This window comes from Pimephales promelas, chromosome 10, assembly GCF_988280905.1.
Source record: "Pimephales promelas chromosome 10, fPimPro1.hap1.1, whole genome shotgun sequence".
Taxonomy (NCBI): domain Eukaryota; kingdom Metazoa; phylum Chordata; class Actinopteri; order Cypriniformes; family Leuciscidae; genus Pimephales; species Pimephales promelas.
Window position 1 is genome coordinate 4340760 of NC_142778.1, and position 21246 is coordinate 4362005.

General features: G+C 36.3%; 1 protein-coding gene across 4 annotated transcripts; it reads right to left on the bottom strand.

Moving 5' to 3' along the window:
* Positions 1 to 3494: 3494 nt before the first annotated feature.
* On the bottom strand, positions 3495 to 20347 carry depdc7a (DEP domain containing 7, paralog a). 4 transcript variants are annotated; one of them, XM_039647505.2, is made up of 10 exons: positions 19899 to 20328; positions 17664 to 17724; positions 13413 to 13845; positions 10658 to 10788; positions 9837 to 10029; positions 8447 to 8667; positions 6601 to 6743; positions 6198 to 6323; positions 4946 to 5024; positions 3495 to 4402 (listed from the first exon to the last, which is right to left on the bottom strand). In XM_039647505.2, exons 2-10 carry the CDS (start codon positions 17677 to 17679, stop codon positions 4188 to 4190), a joined length of 1557 nt encoding a protein of 518 aa, XP_039503439.1. In that variant the 5' UTR covers positions 17680 to 17724; positions 19899 to 20328; the 3' UTR covers positions 3495 to 4187. The 4 variants fall into 4 exon arrangements, with proteins under 4 accessions (XP_039503439.1, XP_088991426.1, XP_039503440.1 ...); XM_089135300.1 differs by lacking the exon at positions 17664 to 17724 and having other exon boundaries at positions 20191 to 20347; XM_039647506.2 differs by lacking the exon at positions 17664 to 17724 and having other exon boundaries at positions 19899 to 20326.
* Positions 20348 to 21246: the final 899 nt, after the last annotated feature.

Genomic DNA, 21246 nt, shown 5'->3' on the forward strand with positions numbered 1-21246 from the left:
TTGTATGTGTGTGTGTGTGTTACTTGCTGTCTGGCAGTTTTAACGGTGTGCATTAAAAACTACAATGCATTTATGCTCACCACTAGGATGCACTATAGCACAGTATATGTTGGGGCACTACTGTCACATCAGTTTAAAGACTATTATAAAGGACCCAGCTCAAAAACATTTCAGATTTAACCTCAAAATGAGTAGAGGTATATTTTGCATAAAATAAATGAAAGCTATTTTAATTAAATGTGTCCAACATTTCACACTTTTTTTCTTCTGTTTATGGCATTGTCTAGGTATTTAAAGTGCACTTGTTTTGTTTTTCTTCTTCAGTGTGTGAACACATCACTCGCATTATTTATATTACAAAATGTCACAGAATAGTACATTGGGACACACCTAGTGTTTTCTACTCCCTTCTCAAATTCTCAGAACTGTCATGCAGCATTTTTAATGTAAATGTGCTGGTCTGAAAAACTGATTGTTGGGAAAATGCCTAAACGCACAAAAAATATATAAATAATGGCCCTAAAATAGACTTTTTCTGTTTTATTTGATTTGGGTCTAAAAAAAAGGAAATGAAACCTTTTGTAGTGATGCCATTTTGTGATTATATGCATACATGCACACACACACATGTATATACTAGGGCTGTGCAAAAATTAATTGCGATTAATCGCATCCAAAATAAAAGTCTGTTACATAATATATTTGTGTGTGCTGTATATAATTATTTTGTATATATGAATACACACACATGCATTTATATATTTAAGAAAATGTGTTATTCATATATAAAATATTTATATTTATATAATATAGATTATGTATTTATATATATATATATATATATGAAGAGTTCAGATGCAAAAGCCTCTAAGTGACATTTGAAATTTCCTTCTAAAATGATCATTTTTATCAAGCTTGTATATTTAAGTTCAGTAATTTCACTTAAATGGCAATGAAGATGACCTATTAATTGTCATTTAAGTGAAATTACTGAACTTAAATATACAAACTTGATAAAAATTGTTATTTTAGAAGAAAATTCCAAATGGCATTTAGAGGCTTTTGCATCTGAACTCTTTATATATATATATATATACAGAATTTAAGCGCAAATAATTCTTAAATATATACATGCATGCATTATGTATTTATATATACAAAATAATTATATACAGCACACACAAATATATTATGTAAACACAGACTTTTATTTTGGATGCGATTAATTGCAATTAATTTTTGCACAGCCCTAATATATACACTCACCTAAAGGATTATTAGGAACACCAGCTAATACCGTGACCCCCTTTAGCCTTCAGAACTTAGTTCTACAAACCGTTCAAGAAACCAATTTGAAATGATTCGAGCTTTGTGACATGGTTTTTATCCTGCTTGAAATAGCCAGGATATGGGGACAAGGTGGCCATAAAGGCTCGGACATGGTCAGAAACAATGCTCAGGTAGGCCATGGCATTTAAACGATGCCCAATTGGCACCAAGGGCCTAAAGTGTGCCAAGCCAACATCCCCCACACCATTACACCACCACCACCAGCCTGCACAGTGGTAACAAGGCATGATGGATCCATGTTCTCATTCTGTTTATGCCAAATTCTGACTCTACCATCTGAATGTCTCAAAAAAAAAAAAAAAATCGAGACTCATCAGACCAGGCAACATTTTTCCAGTTGTAGCAATCTAATATATGTATAGATTATTAACAAGAAATCACGGGATTCATGGACTGAGAGCACATCAATGAAATTGCCTAGATATTTTCAGGAAGACACGGGCTTGAAGGTGACATGTATTTTCCAGACAACAGATATCACATAGCCTACAACATTTGAGCATTTCTCAGTTACATACATCACAAAGAGAATACGACCGGTGTTTACAAGCCACGCGCGCTCGTCAGCACGAAACAGTTTTCACCAAGAAAGTCTTTCAAAACTCAATGACCAAGTATTAAGCACAGAAGAACAACTCCAGGAACAGCCTTGGTGATAGTCCAACGAAAAATGTCGCAAAAAATTAATCCACCATGAGAAAAAGAGAAAACCCTGTGGCTGCTTTCAATGAACAAACAAACTGCTCCCGCGTTAAAGAACACAAAACATCGTTCTCACCAGTTTTGGGTGTTACCAACGAATGTTGATATCCTGCGAATCAAGCCCAGATCGTTGGTGAGGAGTTTAGTCAAGTAACGTTACGACCTTTTTCCAGATCATCCGTTCTCCTCTGTATTCCTCTAAAAAAAAACATTACGGTCAGCAGACGTGGATATATGTGATTAGATAACTACCATCAGCTGTGAACGTCATCCAGCTGATCTAGCCCGCGACAATTTAAACACGGTCAAATGGTACAAATGACAGACACAATGAAGCCGTACATAATTCATCATAATGGAGCTACATCTTGATTCTCCTATCAACATTTACAATATTATACATAATGAAAGAAAAATATAATATAATATAATGAAAGAAAAAAGAAGAGAGAAAAAAACAACAACAGTGAACTCAAATGTATATGTGGTGATGCATAGTCTTCAGCTGTCCAATTTTGGTGAGCTTTTGCAAATTGTAGCCTCTTTTTCCTATTTGTAGTGGAGATGAGTGGTATCCCTGCTGTTGTCGCCCATCCGCCTCAAAGTTGTGTGTGTTGTGGCTTCACAAATGCTTTTTGCTGCATACCTCGGTTGTAACGAGTGGTTATTTCAGTCAAAGTTGCTCTTCTATCAGCTTGAATCAGTCGGCCCATTCTCCTCTGACCTCTAGCATCAACAAGGCATTTTCGCCCACAGGACTGCCGATGTTTTTCCCTTTTCACGCCATTCTTTGTAAACCCTAGAAATGGTTGTGCGTGAAAATTGCTTAAATCACCTTTCTTTCCCATTCTGACATTCAGTTTGGAGTTCAGGAGATTGTCTTGACCAGGACCACACCCCTAAATGCATTGAAGCAACTGCCATGTGATTGGTTGATTAGATAATTGCATTAATGAGAAATTTAACAGGTGTTCCTAATAATCCTTTAGGTGCGTGTATAATCAACAAAAAACACCAGTTATATATAAAGCATTTAGGCAACGTTTACACAAAGGGAAAACACAGATATTTCCCTGCGGATTGAAAACCCCGTTTTTATCACAGAAAACGATTATTTCTAAAAAGAGATTTCTGAAAACGCCGGTTATGTGTGAATTGGGAGAAACGGCGTTTTAGGTTGTCGATTCTGATTGGCTTGCATGGCTTTATCCTTAACCCCTACACTGCCGCCAATAGGTTTGGCATAGTTATGATGGCGCTCGACGCCGACGGCGTATTTATGCGGGTGTGTGAACGATGTTATTTTTGAAAACGGAGAGGGGGAAAATATTTGCTAAATACCCGGCTTTGTGTAAACGTGGCCTTTCACCACCTCTTAAAAAGCAAGCATCAACACCATTAACTCATGGCCAGTGTTGGGGGTTATGGATTACTTTTTCAAATAAGTAACACTTTGTTTTCCTATTTATTGACTGACAGCTCTCCTGTCTTCAAATATGATTAAAACACTTATATTTCACTATAAATAAGTTCACATATGCTTTCAACAGACTCAACCTCAAAGGCTATTATTATTATGGTGCCTTGAAATGTCCAATACAATCTCAAGACAGAAACTGACAACATTCATGGATGTTCCCCTCACTTCAACATCTGTCTGTAATTACCAACCCACCAATTTCCTGTCTTCATGTTCAAACACATGCAGATGTGTTTTGTCTCTTATAATCCACCGTCATTAGTCTGATGTTTAACCATTATTAGCGTGTGGTGGTTGATGCTGTTGTTCCAGTAATTGTCTTTTGTTCCCTCGCTGAACAATGAACTCAGAGTAGGAGAGTCCATCTAGACTCTGTTCACTTCCATTTTTCTTCTAAAAACATATTTTTCTGATTTATAGGAAGTTTAATTTGTGATTTGACAACAGGAGGTAGTTTTAGGATTAGGAAAATAAGTGATAATATTATGTCATAATTTTGATGAAGAAAAGGAAAACGTGTTAATTGTCCAACAAATGTCATTCTCTCATCAATACAGACATAAGAGAAGTAGTATTCAGTTTCTTTCTATAATATATACATATTTACAACATACAAATGACTCTTTACATATTATACAATATTTGGAATTTCCTATTAAATATAAGCATTTGATATTCTGTTGCCGAAATATTGCACAAATATTTCCGGATGGCCTCTGTAGAACTGTCCGAGCAGACGGCGCTTCTCCTTCAAAGAAAGTTTGGTGTTCTCGTGAATTGTTTTTAGCAGTGTCCAAAGCTCCTCTCTGGTGGTTTTCTGAACCGTTTCCATGTAATCTTTTCCAGTGAGACGGCGACAGTAAGTTGTTCCTACAAGAGGGAAGATTTGAAATGTGTTCTCTTAGCAAATAAACGGTCTTGCATTGGCAGTGTTTTACTTGCAAACATCTACTAAGATTTCTGATTATAGGTATTACCTTGATTAGCAGGTAAATCAGGTAAATCTTTTTTTTTTTTTTTTTCATAAAATAACCAGCATGAAAAACTTAAAGGGATAGTCCACTTTTTTAAAAAAAAAATAGGTTCCCCCCCCCCAAAAAAAGAGTTAAACTGTTGGGTTTTACCGTTTTCGAATACATTCAGCCGATATTCTGATATTTAGAAGAATATCAGTAACAAGACTGTTTCTGGTCCCAATCCCATTGACTTCCATAGTAGGAAAAAATACTATGGAAGTCAATGGGACCAGAAACTGTCTGGTTACTGATATTCTTCTAAATAACAGTTTAACTCTGGGGGAGTTGTAAAATTGTAAAATAAAAATTGTAAAAGTTGTAAAATAAAAATTTCCCAAAAAAAGTGGAGTATCCCTTTAACGTAAATACATTTTTCAACATATATTTCTAGTTTTACCTGTAATGAGATCAGGATCTGTTCCTTTGATGATACTGGCAAATTTATCACTTACAAGGTTGTGCAATGTGACGGGAATCTAGGGCAAAAAGGCAATCAAAATATTAGTACAAACTTGTTAGTTTTCTTAATGCACAATGATATTATATTTACAGTGCCTTGCGAAAGTATTCAAACCCCTTCATTTCTTTTCATATATTATATTGCTGTTATGTTAAACTACTTTAAATTACTTTATTTACTCATCAATTTACACTCAAATTTACACAAAAAAACTGATTTGTGACAAATTTGCAAATTTATTAAAAAAGGAAAACCTGAAATAAGTACATTGCATAAGTATTCAAACCATTAAAGGAGTAGTTCACTTTTAAAGTGAACAAATCTTTTTTCAAGTCATTTCGTTCGTTGAATCAATCAAATGACTCGAATAAAGATTTGTTAATTTTGATAAACGAGTTTGAACAGGAGAGTCACAACAGAACAGAGCAAGGCGAGCATTTGAGCTTATAAAACTTAAACTTTTTTTTATTTTTTTTAAAATGACCAATCGTTTCGCTTGAGAAGACCCTTATTCATCATCTGGTGTCGTTTAAAGCCCTTTAAAGCTGCACTGAAACTCTCTTTTAGACCTTGAACCGTTTGGTTCCCACTGAAGTCCATTATATGGAGAAAAATCCTGGAATGTTTTCATCAAAAACCTTAATTTCTTTTCGACTGAAGAAAGAAAGACATGGACATCTTGGATGACATGGGGGTGAGTAAATTATCAGCAAAAGTATTTTTAAAAGTGAACAACTCCTTTAACTCAGTACTTAGTGTTTTTGGGTATGATGCGACAAGCTTTGCATTTGGCTTTTTGCTCTCAAGCTGGATGGGGGCCGTCAATGGACAGACAATTTAAAATATCAATTTTTTATTTGAATATATTTTTTAATGTAATTTACGATGCAAATCTGGATTTTCAGCATCATTGCTCTAGTCTTAAGTGTCATGTGATCTCAAGAAACTCCAGAAACAATTCTCATTATCATCAATGTTGAAAACAGTTGTGCTGCTAAATATTTTTGGACAAACCCTGATACGTTTTTCCCTTCAATCAATAGAGAGATCACAAGAACAGCATTTATTTGAATAGAAATCTTTCAAAGAATTTCTTACTGACACCAAACTAGTGTTTATTATAGCATGTATGACTGGTCCAAATAGTTTGTATTTGGGTTTTAGAGGTCAGTCTGAGCTGGCGACTCACCTTGAAGAGGTCGTGGTGGTTGTCCATCATGAAAAGAACCAGAAGATCAACCTTCCCTTTGGCTAATTTGGTTCCATACACAATGGCATTGGAGAACGCTCTCTTTACTGCCATTCTGTTCTCTATCTACAGAACAAAACAAACAAACAGCTTGTCAATTGTCTGTACGGATGTAGAAATTGAATTCATGTAGGTGGAACAAAAAATTCGAAAAGCGACTGTTTAATTCATTGTATTTTCACTAGCATGGCACAATGTCCGAGTATAGTGAGTATATAATCACTATACTAGACTAGTAGACTAGTTAATCATGTCTACCGGTATATCGCCCACCACTAACACAGTCAGAGTCATGATTCATTTAATTCTCCGTCCTCACACGACCTCCGCTGATTATCGGTACCTCTTTGTGTAGCTTGATCTCCCGAGGGCCGGCGGCGAGGGCCATGAAGCGCAGTAACCGGCGGAGCTCCTCTCGACTGCGTGAATCCTGCAGTTTCAGACACAGCTGAAGAGACTCCAGCGCCTGCTCCTGCTTCCCGTTCACTGCACACACGTCCCAATATACATTAGCGGTGCAATAATACAGTGATAGACAGATTTTAAACAACATTCTAACATTCCAGTGGCCATCCAGTTGGAAAAGAAGTGTGCTCAATTGTATTGGATGTGTACTTGTAGGCTACAAAATACTATAAATAATACTATTCAGAAAATTAAAGAAACTTAAAGTGTACTTAAAGAGCTAAAAAAAACAAAACTTGAGGTCACTTATAAAAAAAGCACTTGTAATAATGTTAAATTAAACGTTTTACATTAAAGGACATCATTATGTTTCAATAATACTAATTTTGATGTGTTCACTGACTTTTTACTGTAGTGTTATTCAGTATTATTATAACATTTAAATATTTCAAATGTAGTTAATTGCAACTTCATCATCACATATGTGTAATTAAGTACAAATATATTTAAATACTGTACATGACATAAACGTTTCAATAGAAATTACATTTAAGTATATTTTAGTCTACCGTAAATACTTGTCAGTACACTTTAACCATTTTGATTATGAAATTACATATAAAGATATACTTCAAACCTACTTAAGTGGGTCATAAAAGCAATAAAATTAAATCTCTTCAAAAAATTGGATTAAAACACTCAATTCATATGGATTAGTTTTACGATTCGTTTATGAACTTTTTGAAGCGTCAAAGTGTCAGTTGTGTAGCTGTCAATGAAGGGACAGAAAACAAGATTTCATCAAAAAGATCTTCATTTGTGTTCTGAAGATGAACGAAAGTCTTACTTAATTAATGACAGAATTTTTATTTTTGGATGAACTAACCCTTCAAGTTCAACTATCTACATGAAATTAAAATGTAAATCAGTTTAAATACAAATTTAACTTGATTTACATTTTAATTTCATTACAATTAACATGGGATTAAGTGTTTGAAAACATAACATTTAGTTCACACTTAAGTATATTATTTGCATAATAACTACTCTTTTAAATAGTATGCTACAGTGTACTTCTTTTTCACAAGGGCCACTAATAAGCCAAATTTCCCTTAAAGGGATACTCCACTTTTTTTGGAAATAAGCTCATTTTACAACTCCCCCAGAGTTAAACTGTTGAGTTTTACCGTTACTGAATTCATTCAGCCGATCTCCAGTTCAGGCGGTGCCACTTTTAGCATAGCTTAGCATACATCATTGAAGCGCACAAGACCATTAGCATTTCTCAAAAAAAAATTACCAAAGAGTTTCAATATTTTTCCTATTTAAAACTTGACTCTTCTATAGTTACATCGTGCACTAAGACTGACGGAAAATGTAAAGTTGCGATTTTCTAGGCTGATATGGCTAGGAACTATACTCTCATTCCTGTGTAACGTTAATAATCAAGAAACTTTACTGCCGCCGTACCATGAGCGTAGAAAATCGCAACTTTACATTTTCCGTCGGTCTTAGTGCATGATTTAACTACAGAAGAGTCAAGTTTTAAATAGGAAAAATATCAAACCTCTTTGGTCATTTTTTTTGAGAAATGCTAATGGTCTTGTGCACTTCAATGATGTATGCTAAGCTATGCTAAAAGTGGTACCGCCAGAACCGGAAAATGGTAAAACTCAAGTTTAATTATGAGGGACTTGTAAAATGAGCCTATTTCCAAAAAAAGTGGAGTATCCCTTTAATATAAAAGTCAAGTCATGCTAACATATAGTGTACTGATGTCTCACCCAGCAGCTCGGAGACGCCGGAGTGGATGTCAAAGACGTGGTTGCTGAGCAGTGGTGGGTATTCAGACTGGCCGTAGTGCTGGACAAGGACCCCGTAGAGGAGCTGCTTGTACTGGGACGTCTCCTCGGCACACTTGGCCAGCCCTCGGCTCACATCCACCACCAACTGATCCGGGAGAAACTCCAGACAGTCCACAGCTGCTGACAACCAGCTATCTGCTCTGTTGAAGAGATGAAGAAGAAGAGAGATCAGATACAGTAGTACACAAATCCAATTATTCAAATAAAAAGTCAAATCCAACATGTAGAATTCTTAAAATGTTATAAAGACATTATAAATGTTAAGTATATAGTTCTATTAGAGATAGCTAATATTATAAAGAGGTTTCATTCCTCAGAAAGTGCGTTAGAAAGGGGGTTTCTACAATATGTAAAGCTACACAATGCACATTTTTAAATAAAAAACAACAAAATGCTATTGAGAGAGTGCAAAAAGAAAAATCATCTTAGTTACCCAAATTCATTTTGATTAACCTGCAATAACGATTTACATTTGTTGAGCTGTCGGGATGGGTTCGCCTGTGCATTTCAAAGTACCCTGACTGTAGTTGTAAATCTTTAAAATCAATTAAGATTTTTTTTTTTTAAAGGAGCTAATTTGTACACGCATTTTCACCTACCCTACATGTATTCACAATCATCTTTAATGTAATTACCTTACATTTTCAAATATGTTCAAATATTTTAGTTATAAAAAGAATGTAATGATGTTATTCACTTAATGAAATTGTGTTCAATTTGCTTCATTATGCACTATAAAGTAAGATATACGTATTTTAAATGATTATCGTCTGTATCTAGTATCATCGTTAAGGGATAGAGACCTGATTTCGAGGGAGGACCCGATTTGTCATCATGACACCGGCTGTGGTTAGCGTGAAGCTGAAAGTTTTTTTTGTCACAACAACCAACGAGAAAATTTACCACAAACCAAACGCAAACCTAAATAAAATAAACCTTTTATTATTTGACCAAATTTCTTCTGCGCAGAGTAACGTTAGCAGAGCCGAAGCACAATAAAAACAATTGCTCTTCCGCAAGACGCATGCAGTTTAATTGTTTAACCGCTAGAGGGCCACAAGAGTCAGTGTGGCTTTTATTGTATAGATTTAAATACATTTTACTAAACATGTCTGATTCATCGTTTTGGTTATAGTCTGGGATAAGAAAAAATATGTTTAAACTGAACACTTTTGCATTATGGTGTAGCAAACACAACTCATATTTCCTCAATAAAACATAAATTCTAGTTTTGTTCATTCGTTCTAACACCCCAGAAGAAAAAGGATAAAAAGAGAGAAACAAAAAGAGATGGAAATAGTCATCGTACTGAGCCTCGCTGAAGGCCTTGAGGATCTCGCGGTCCAGGTAGCTGCTGGTGTAGAGCAGGTCCGGGTCGCTGTCCATGCTGTGGAGGGGTGGACGAGGGCTCTCCTGACCCTCCAACAGGCTCTCCAGAAGAGGCAGCTCAATCAACTGCAGGAGCCTTAGTACCGTCTGCTGCCGCCATATCTCATCCATCACTGACAGACAGTCACCACACACACGTAAGCTTTGATACTTTAACTTAATAAAACATCCAGTACTGGTATATTTCCGCATTAACTTCCTTTAAAGGGATAGTTCACCCAAAAATGAAAATTCTGTCAGTAATTACTCATGTTATGAAGTTAAACGGGGTTGGACCACAGAGAAGGAACTGAATAGTCGAATAAAGTCGTTATTTTTGTTTGTTTTTTGCTCTCAAAAAGTGTTCTCGTCACTTGATAAACTTAAGATTGAGCCACTGAAGTCACTCTGACTATTTTAACGATGTCTTTAATAACTTTTGGTCCGGCCAGTTTCGATCGCTTATGAATCCAGCGGAGTGATCCAGCCCTCAGATTTAATCAAAAATATCTTAATTTGTGTTTCGAAGTCTTATATGAGGTTGGAACAACATGAGGGAGAGTAAATACTGACAGAATTTTCATTTTTGGGTGAACTAAGCCTTCAACAATAATAAATCATAAAGTCAAGTTAAAAAACACTGATGTGTATATAGTGATTTGTGGTGTTTACTGTTTACACACAAAAATGTCAAATTATATGTCAAACTGTCCAAAAATATGAGAGCTCAAATTGTGTTTTATGACGTTAATGAAGACCTACACTCCTGTGATAAGCCCAGATTCATCTTCTGTGGTGTGCTGGTTGCGTTCATGTTCAGATTTCCTAAAACATCCTCCAGAGATTTATCTGTTTTGACAGGAGAGTTGTTTGAATTCACAGAATCCTCTTTCCTGAAGAAAACATCAGGAAATAATGTGAATATTATAAGTCTGAAATTGTTGAAGAACTAAACTGAACAAGTTCCATGCATTCTAGGAATAACCAAGGCTGCATCTGAAATCACATACTTGTTTCTTTCTTTACAGGTGGGTGAAAAAGTGAAAGAGTGTCAGTGAATTCACAGTTCTCATATAAAGAGTAGGCAAAAAGTACCGAGATGAACTACTACTTCCAGTCAGATTCTGAAGTGTTCAAAATAAGTACATATCAAGAGAGTATGCGTTTTCACTGTAATGATGACATTTCACGGGAAAGTTAGAGGACCTTTCCAGAAAACAATTCAGAGAAATACACAGCATTCTGTATACGATACAAGTAAATGATTAATTAGTTTTGCAAGGTTCTAAAACACGTCCATCTTAGGTGACCTACTGTAAGTGGAAACACAATGCACTTTTCTGTTGTTTTCAATACATCTGTCTCACAAATTTTCTGAATTACAAAAATGTTAATTTTGTCTTAATCTTGTGTCGGGCTGGATCTGGGCCGACGCTGTGTTGCTGTCTGGGAAAAATCACCCCAAAGTGAAACCTTTTTGCTTCTGCGTAACATAAAAAATAGATATTTTTAATTGCGCCAGACCGATTTATCGGTAGGCCGATATTAGGCATTTTACAAACTATCGGTATCGGCAGTTATAATGGCCGATAAATGAATATTTCAAAAATAAAATAAAAACGGACGAAACACGCTTCAACCATGTCATTAGTGTTGGAGTTGTATAGTTTGTCCACCAGAGGGCACTCTACACTGTCCCTGTTGGCAACCTTCGTGTATAACGCGCCACACATCCTGCTGATCAAGGTTGCAGGTAGCTTATAAGGCAATGTAGGGACTAATTATTATTTTATTTATCAGAACTTTAATATATTTTGATGTTCCTCTGTTCTGTTGTGACAATAAAAGAAACAAGTTTCTTTTTTAAAATACATTATCCTATTATTTTAGTTAAAACTCATAAACAACTACAAATAACTAATGTTAGGGAAATCTGTTAATGTTTTGTTGCGCGTTCCTGAAAAAATAAAATAAGAAAAATATCGGCCGATATATCGGAATATCGGATTTTAAAACCAACAAATATTTGTATCGGTATCGACCTTCAAAATCCTTTATCGGTCAGGTTCTAATTGTTAAGAATGTTGGTAACCAAACCATTGACTTTAAAGGACCATCTTATATTAGAAGAAAGAAAGTCATACAGGTTTGGAATAACATGAGGGTGAGTAAATAAACCTTGAATTCTCCGAACAGAAGCACAAGTCTGCAAGTTTCTTCAATGGGACATATCTGACTATATGCGGAAGTAGTTCCACACACTCTTAGAAGAAAAGGTTCTATATAGAACCTTAAAAGGTTCTATCAGCCCTACGTATTTGGAACCCCAAAAAAGTTCTATACACTCTTAAAAAAAGGGTTCATCTGGGTTCTATATAGAACCCTGGGGTTCCATACTTGGCCAATAGAACCTTTTACCAAAAAAAATGGTTCTATATCCACAAGTTTCCTACGCCCCATGAGGCCTTGCGTCAAAAGTGGGCGCGACTTCCGGTTTGAAGTAAACAAAGCGCTACTTGACATGCTTGACACTCGTTCATTCAACAGTTGACGGTCATTCAAGTTATAGCGATCCAAACTAGCTAACGATGTGGGAACACAACCTCAACGAAATTAAAAAGGGTGAAATAACAGTGCCTTTACCCTCCGCAGTAGTTGATTGGGAGTATTATAATAACATTATTAATAATCAATACTCATCAAGGCATGTTGACAGACAGTTGTGCGAGCTGACAAACGATTAAAATAAAAAATACACACTTAGTCATTGTGCTTTGGAGTTTATTCAAAATTATAAATGAATGTGCTACTTGAATACATTAACTGGCACATTTGGTATTCTGTCAACACAGGCTTTGATCCTGAGTTTAGGTGTAACATCAGTAGCGAACAGCCAAACACATGCTGATAGAGTTTATAGAATATTAAGAATTTAAACAAATGTACACAGGATGATTCGTTGTCTTTTGGGAGGTTGATGGAAAGTTCAGTCGTTGGTAGGATCACTGTGATTTCGTTTTCAGCTTATGTTCAAAACAATCACGTTTAAGCCACTGAATTAGTTTAGTCCGGTTATACATACAACCGCGAACAGCGCATGTTGTCCCTGAGCTCCGTTACGACATCTCTCATAAAGATTGGCGTATTTAAATAGTAAAATAATTCTCAGAAAAACAGCTAGCCTCTTCGCTAACTAACACACAAAATACCATTGGAATGCTACTTCCGCCGCCTCACCGGAAGTTTCACCCACTTTATTTTTTACATGAGCGCCCCTCGGAAACTTGTGGATAGAACCATTTTGGAGTTCCATATATGAAGCGGGGGATGGAACCATTTCTGGTTCTAAATAGAACCATTTCTAAGAGTGCACCCAGAGAGCACCATAGTGTTGGCCACATCCGGTACATGTGGATTCAACGCGTACCAGACGTGGGCCGGATCTGGGCCAACACTATGTTGTTGTCTGGGCAGAGAGGTGATATGACCTGGGAGAGCAGTGTTGTGAGATGCCTACCTTTCGTAGGGTGGGCTGTAAGTGTTCCTCTGTATGCTGAGAGAGTTGTATCCACTCTCAAGGGTCTCTGAGCTTGACGTGCTGGGAGTCGGCCTGTTTAGAAACCTGTATAGACTGCAGCTGCTGTCCTCAAACTTCGCTTGCCTCTTTTCTTTCCCAAAAACTTTAGTGTCCACGGCTTCAAAGACCCTGGCCTCCATGAGGGCCTGGCAGAGGCGAACCGCTTTGGAACGGGGCACTTCGGCGTCCCCACAGACTTTGCTCTGGATGATGTGAGCCAGAACCACGTCCACGGCCTCGGACCCCAGAAAGCAGTCATGGTAGATTTTCAGATTGTGGCGTCTCCGCTTCACCTCCACCTGCGTCTGAAGGTTGTTGATGATGTTAGTCCAGATGTACGTGGCTCGGAATGGCTTCCCAGCCATTCCCGTGTCTGTCGAGAGATGGACTGGATGAGAAACGCCAGTGATATTTCAGAATAATGATCTCAAACTCCATTCCTGGGTGTATGATTTTCCACATATTAAAGGTAAAATATGCAGGATTTTTGCAGTAAAAAAAATCCAAAAACCACTAGGCCAATGTTATATATTTTGCTTAGTTGTTTACTTACAATATCCCAAATGTTTCCAACTATTTGTAAATTGTGAAAACGGGGCATGTGAGGCGAGCAGGGGCGAGAAGTCGCCAGTCAATGACGTCATATCCGCGTTACCCCCGGTTTCCGCCAGTTTTGACCGCGTACTGCAATAGTAACCATGGCGACAGACTAAAAAACTGGGTCGGTTATGCCCGTTATGCGTGCTCAACAGCGCGAGCGTCCCTAGCAGGGTTTTGTTCAAACATTATGGACCATGGCAAGCAGACTTTGGGACAAAAAGAGGACTAGAACGAAGATCAACATCTTTCGAGATGCCGAGAGCTCCACGTCCGCGACTAACTTCGACTTGACGGAGACGCGAGTGTTGCATGTTACTTGAGCAAACAGGTGAGCAAATTAATGTATATAAAACTAATCAATGTTATATAGTTCAACATGATGAAAAGATAGAATATGATCTGTATGTTATTCTCTAATGTTAGTCTCATACAGCCAACAAACAACCTAACTAACAATTCAACACACACAAATGCCGTTTAGTGTGATAGTGAAACTGTTAGAGCAAGTGAAGCAGCGCTGCGTTACCTCAAGTTTAATTCCTCTAATAAACTGACCTGTGTGAGTAATTCAGCGTGTAGTTCGGTAGAATTAAATGTCCTTATTCCTTTATATATCTATGGGACTCGCGTTTTGTGTAACGCTGGTATACGTCTAGCAGTCGCGCCCTGCTTCATACCAGTCATGTTAAAAACATCAATGTATTCACTCATCCATAAAAGATCCATCAGCTTGACGACAAGATCCATAAATCCGCTTAATATGAAATATACGTCATTAATATACGCCTTTGTTATTGTAAGAGGTTAGCGACCCCTGGTGGTGGCGAAACAATCTTGTATATTGTACCTTTAATTTAAATAAGTCAAGCTTTAGACTGAAAGGGTATACTATAGATTTAAGGTCCGTTTACACAAAGAACGATAACTATAATAAAAACTATATTAGCCTCAACAGCAGCGGACGATAACGCATATTGCTGCCTTTTTAAATTAAGCTCTTGAAAGAGAACAAATTCTGATTGGCTGTTAATGTTTTTATCATTCGATAGCAGAAAAATCATTCTGAAAGTGATTCCAATTATATTGTTCCTCTGTCATCATTAACGTTATATTTGTAGTGTGGACCTATTCTCATCGAATTAGTACAATTATTAAACTTTATAGTTATTACAGTGTTCATCCTTAAAACGGTTCCATGATGCTTTAGATTTTCGTTACTTCATATAACATCATGTTTCACAGTGGACACAAACTCGACATTATAAGCCAATATTGGCATATGCCAATATATATGACAAATTTTGCGGTTTCAATCAATTATAACAAAGCTTCTTCAGACTTTTGAAACTGGACCAAGAGGTTTCAGTTTACCCATATTTAAATCCGGCGCTTTATCATTATAATCAACGTGACGGTTGCACAACATTAAGTTTCCCATATTTTTTTCTCATGGGTGTAATGCTGGACTAAATGCTTCTTCCAACACAAAGAGCATCTGCTGCCAAGATCAATACCTCACAAGCCTTATAAATGACACGGGGAGGTTGATCATTTCTCGCTAGAAGTGTTTCCGACAGAATTTTATGTCCAGCCCTGAGGTAATGATGAAGCTCTAAATTACCCATTAGGGATCAGGATATATGGGTGGGTAGAAACCTCCAGGACAACTGTTGTGATTACATAGAGATTCCCCTCACACACACACACACACACACACACACACACACCTAGTCTCAATGAAGGCTCGAGTGAACAACAGCTGGCTGCAATATAAAAGCTTCTCTCTAGACACCACAGTTCACGAGTTTTCCCGGGAAGTCTAGGCTACTAGTTGTGTGAATATAGTCCTTGTTAAAGGAAGGATATTTTTGAAGAGCACGGAAACAATAATAGAATATGAAAGAAATCAAAATGAATTTATTGTTTTGGACACTTTTGTTGTCTTTGAAATATGGTGAAAATACTTCAAAATGTGCTGAGAGAAGCATTTATGGTACACTAAAATATACTTTAATGAGATTTCTATTGAAACTTATCAAGTTAAATATAATATTGAACACACTACCATTAAAATTATAACTAAATACTTTAAATGTCCTTTGGTATGTTAGTCAACACACTTTTTGAAAGCATGACAAAAGATTATTAAAACATGATTTCATATGTACTTCGATTCTTTTCTTTTATTCTCTATAAGTACACTTAGGTGAGCTTTTACTTCATTTATATGATCTACAAGTAAAGTTTTTAAGATTTTAGGTATACTACAGACAGAGGGACATTCAATACGACTAAGCGCATTTCTTTTTCAGGCCTATTTATCAAGTCAGAAAGTTGATAACGAATTCAGTTTCTCCCCATCAGCTATAGATTTGACTAAAATATCAGATGCGTCAATAACACATAAATCCCTCCATCTGAAAAACTAGTTGATAAGGTAACTTCCCTATGTTCACGTCATGTAGGCTTTATTTCATTTGCATGCCGCTAGTTGAACAACTGTTTTAGTACTTGCTGAGATTTGATGTTGTTAACCATTTCAATTAGTTGCCCTTTATTTTACAGTACGAGAGCACATACGTGTACTTACAAGTATATAAGGTCACTACATGGGTTAAGATTAAGTTTAGTTTCAGGCTTAGTACCTACTGTAACAACTAAGTTACAATAAGCACATGGTATGGGGAACAGGACTGTAAAATAAAGTGCTACCTTTATTCCTTATATATGTCAATAAACCTTACAAAAAACACTGTTGATACAGTAGTGGTGTGGAAAGTAGGCTCATAACACAATGTCATATGGTACTCCAATTGTACTTCAAAGTATTACCATGGCAAGTCCACAATGACCACTCAATGTTCATATTATGATACCTTTTACTGTTAATTTGTTAGAGTGCATGAATAATAGCAGCATTGCTGTATCATAATGCTTCAAATTAGTATCTGAGATCTTCACTAGGGGACATTACTAGACGAGTCGCCATGGTGTTTGTCCCCATGGATGGACAGAAGGCATCTGATGGGATTTCACTCCTCTCCTGAATCTGATGGACAGCACACGTTACTGTGTTTGCCCAACACTCAGATAAATAATCCCAGAGGGAGAACACCTAACAATTGCACATCTACACTACGCTATTGACACAAAACAAGTCGAAAACAAACACAAAATCGACTCTGTCTTAAGTGTATAAGAGCTCTAATAGTTTGTCAAGCACAGACAAGCCAAACGGGTTTGCCCTCTGGCTACTGTAAATGCACACAATTAAATGAAAACATTTGCCAGTTAAACCTCTTTAAATTAATATGAATACCTAGGCCATTAAAAGTAGTCTACCTAAATTCACTTTAGCATTTAAATGGAATACACAACAATTACAAAGAAAAAAAGCATAACGTTACAATAATAATTCGAAATAAATAATTAAATAAATAATTTCAGACATAAAATCCAATCATATGCATTAATATTAACTTTGAAAAATGTTTTTAGTTACGTTTGTTTAAAAAAAAAAATAGCCGATACAGCATTCACTTTGCAAATGCACAAACCACAATTTAAAAGCAGTTACACGCAGAATCGTACCTGGAGGTCTGTGCATGTGACGTCTGTAGTTCAGGTTAAAGCTGCATGTCTCGTGTCGTTGCTGTATTAATGTAAAGCATCTCCTTTTAGTTTCGCGTTGTAAATAATGTTCACACTCGCGCGCTCTGAACTCATCTACGCTCACACACTCACACAAGCCAGTGGCAGCAGCCTGCGCTGCGCGCGCTCTCTCTCTCACACACACACACACACACCCTCCTCGTGACGTCATTAAGGCATTCGACAGGACATTAGCATTATAATGGTTTCATTTACACTATGGCAGTCGCCGAAACTTGCAAATGATAAACAAGTAGCCACTACACGTAAATAATGTGCTTTTAAAGACAAAAGGTGCTTATTTTGACTTTTTACAGATGTTAGGTGTACAAGAAATTTCAATAGAAACCTGTTGACTAACATAAAGCAAAAAATGCGTTTATAATTTGAACTGTTGTGTTATTGGATATTTCACTTAAAATGAATATTTTAAATGTACTAAATTGTATTTCATCATTACAAAGTGTAATTACAAATTTGTTTAAGTTTCAGTAGAAATAGAATTTTGAAATGACATGTAAAGATGTCAAAAAGCACCCATTTAGTTGAATTTGAGTGCTTTTTTTGACATCTAATAAGCCTATGCATTTAAAATGACATTTCCGAGCAAATAAGTTTCCAAAAACATTATTCACTTCGCAATCGTTTACTTTTATTTTAAGGTGTTGTTTTGTACAGTGTAATTATACATTTAAGCACTGAGTTATATTGATTAACAACATGGGTTGTGATTAACCTATAGGGTTTGGTTTAGAAATAAGGTTTGGTTTGGGATTAGTTGCATGTAATTATGCACAATTTACTGTTATTACTATACTAAGTAGGCTACATGTGTAACAAGGACTGTAAAATAAAGTGTTACCATATATTCTTTTAAAAGTATAGCCTATTTCCTTAATACTTTTAGTATGCTAAAGTGTGTGTTTTTTTAAAGGGAATAAGCAAAAGTGTCAAAAAAGTTTTTGAATGAGATCTATGTCTTTATTATGATTAACAGGCCTGGCCTGGAATCCTTGAAAATTGATTTGTATTCTAAAAACATCAAAAATATAATCTGTGAGGTCAAATGTAATTCTGTATGAGTCGTCTAATGTATCACTGGAAGAAATGTTGTTGCTTATCAAGACCTTAATAAAAATAAAACTTGAAGGCTTATCAAGACTTGATTCGTTTCAACCTCGGTTGAACAGAAAGAATTCTGATAATGAAATTGTAATTCTTAAATGAAATTCAATTCTGAGAAAACTTTAGTCAAAACACTGAAATCTACCAAAGGGTTTCAAGTTCAAGGAATTTATCCAGGATTTAAGTTGCCAGTACTTGGAAATGTTAACAGACTGTGGCTAAGCTGTGACTTAATTATGCAAATGTCATATTTAATGCATCACTGCATACAGTGTCCTCTATATACGATAAGAAACCAGTAGGTTCTTTACAGTATGCATTTGCATGTCTTATCCCGTCGATGTAAATCATTGCTCATGACATCCCCATAAAACCTTCAAACTGAAGTTATGAGGGACAGCTTATGAAACTCTGATTGGAATAATGCAAATAAAGCTGAATCCAATGAGAATAATGAAACATTATGTAAAACATCGATCAAACTAAGAGATTAAGTATTGAGTTTTTACAAAAGCTCATCAACAATATCTTAACCAGACTTCAGTCCTCCGCATCAAAGGAAGAGTCAGATTAGACTGTGTGTATTATTAGTATATAGCCTATGTGTGTGTAAAGAAACCGGTTAGACAGGGGGAGGGATGGGATCTATTTAAAAAGTCCCTCTTCTTCTGTCATCTTTGTCACAGATTCCAGGCCAAAGGATTGTAAGACAGGATTTGCCTCTCAATGCTAACTTTCACACTCTTCAGGGGGTCTCATTCACTCCTTTTCCCCAAGTCATTAGTCCTTTTACTGTCCCTCTCGGCCACAGAGCACTTTTGCATTCCAATACACACACAACCAACCACTCTGATTCAAGCCGTATATACCAGTCAAACATCCACAATCAAAATCTTCCATATATCTCCATGAGTCAAATAACTATAAGCTTCATGTTTTGTAATTAACTGGCCCATAAAACGTATTAAAAGACATAAATAAATAGTTTTTCTCATTTTACAGAAAGCTATACAAGAAGATATAAGAAGGTGTTTGGGAAAGTTCACTTACCTGGTCAGAACAAACAATGAAAAGTATCCAAATTTAAGCTCATGTGAATTATATATTACATATCTATAAAAAGAAAATAAGTTCTTCGTAAAAGTGACGCTTCCAACCACCACAAAAAAAACACACATGTGTCACCAGAACTGGTTGTATCACTTCTGCGTCCCACTCGTGTGTGGTGATGTTGTTTTCTGTAAACCTGTGTCGCAAGCTAAAGCATTGCTAAAGCTCTGGTCACACACACAGCCCTACAGGTTAAGTCATGCTGAAGAACCTGTTGGCAAGGTCACTGTACCTCGCTGCTGTTCCGGTTTTCTTATCAAGCATCACCTTCCCTTCCTATAAACTGCCCGTCTGAGCCCTGCGTGTAGGGTGGTTTATCACCGGGCTTTATGGGAACACATGAGATTTGATAAGCCATGCAGCGGTAATTAATGATGACGGGAAGTAATACTTTTTGTCAGGTTCATTGGGCTGTTCATGTCGGACACATCACAGCTCAGGAATGGAATGTCTTCTGGAATGTTTGGATCTCTTGAAGAACTGAACAGGTCACATTCCTCCTAAAATCAAAAGAATTTAAACAGAAAACGCTACAATTGACCCTTCTTGGGACAAAATCAAGATTGTTTTGTTTTGACAATTTTCTCTAACTAACTAACTAACTAACTAACTAGCCTCTAAAAAAATGTGTGGTTGCTTCAACGTAACTACTATCTACACTGTAAAAAATATTATTGGTTTAACTTAAAATTTTAAGGCAACCAGGATACTTAATTTTTTAAGTTCATTGAAATGGAAAAATTTAGTTAGTACAATGAAGGAGATTGATTTAATCATCAGAAACTCAAAATATTTTGTTATCTGAACTACATAAATTATTGAAGTTGATTTGACAAGAGAAAAAATGTTGTGATTACAAATCATGAAAATATTTTTTACAGTGTATCTATCTATCTATCTATCTATCTATCTATCTATCTATCTATCTATCTATCTATCTATCTATCTATCTATCTATCTATCTATCTACCTACCTACCTATCTACCTATCTATCTATCTACCTACCTATCTACCTATCTATCTATCTATCTATCTATCTATCTATCTATCTATCTATCTATCTAGAAGTTCCTGTCTGTTACTAGCAAGTATCTCCAGGACGGATGGTTAGCGGTTGGGTTGTATCAATTGCCCATCAATCAACTGTCCCAATAAACAAATTCCAGTCTCAGTGAAACCAGAACATTGCGTGGAGCAGCGTCAAAGAGTCCTCTCAGATCTGCTCCCACACAAGCCCAAAACCATGTTCCTATCAATATTCATGTGTCTCAGCATTTGGGACTGGAC

What these genes read in the sequence shown, in the direction of transcription:
- depdc7a (XM_039647504.2), bottom strand. Translation starts at nt 17,895, where the DNA reads ATGACGTCACGAGGAGGGTGTGTGTGTGTGTGTGTGAGAGAGAGAGCG. An exon ending in TCTGGGCTTATCACAGGAGT is followed by an intron (nt 10,030 to 10,657) that starts GTAGGTCTTCAT and finishes ACTGTCTGTCAG; the next exon opens with TGATGGATGAGATATGGCGG. An exon ending in ACCACCACGACCTCTTCAAG is followed by an intron (nt 5,025 to 6,197) that starts GTGAGTCGCCAG and finishes TTTTTGCCCTAG; the next exon opens with ATTCCCGTCACATTGCACAA.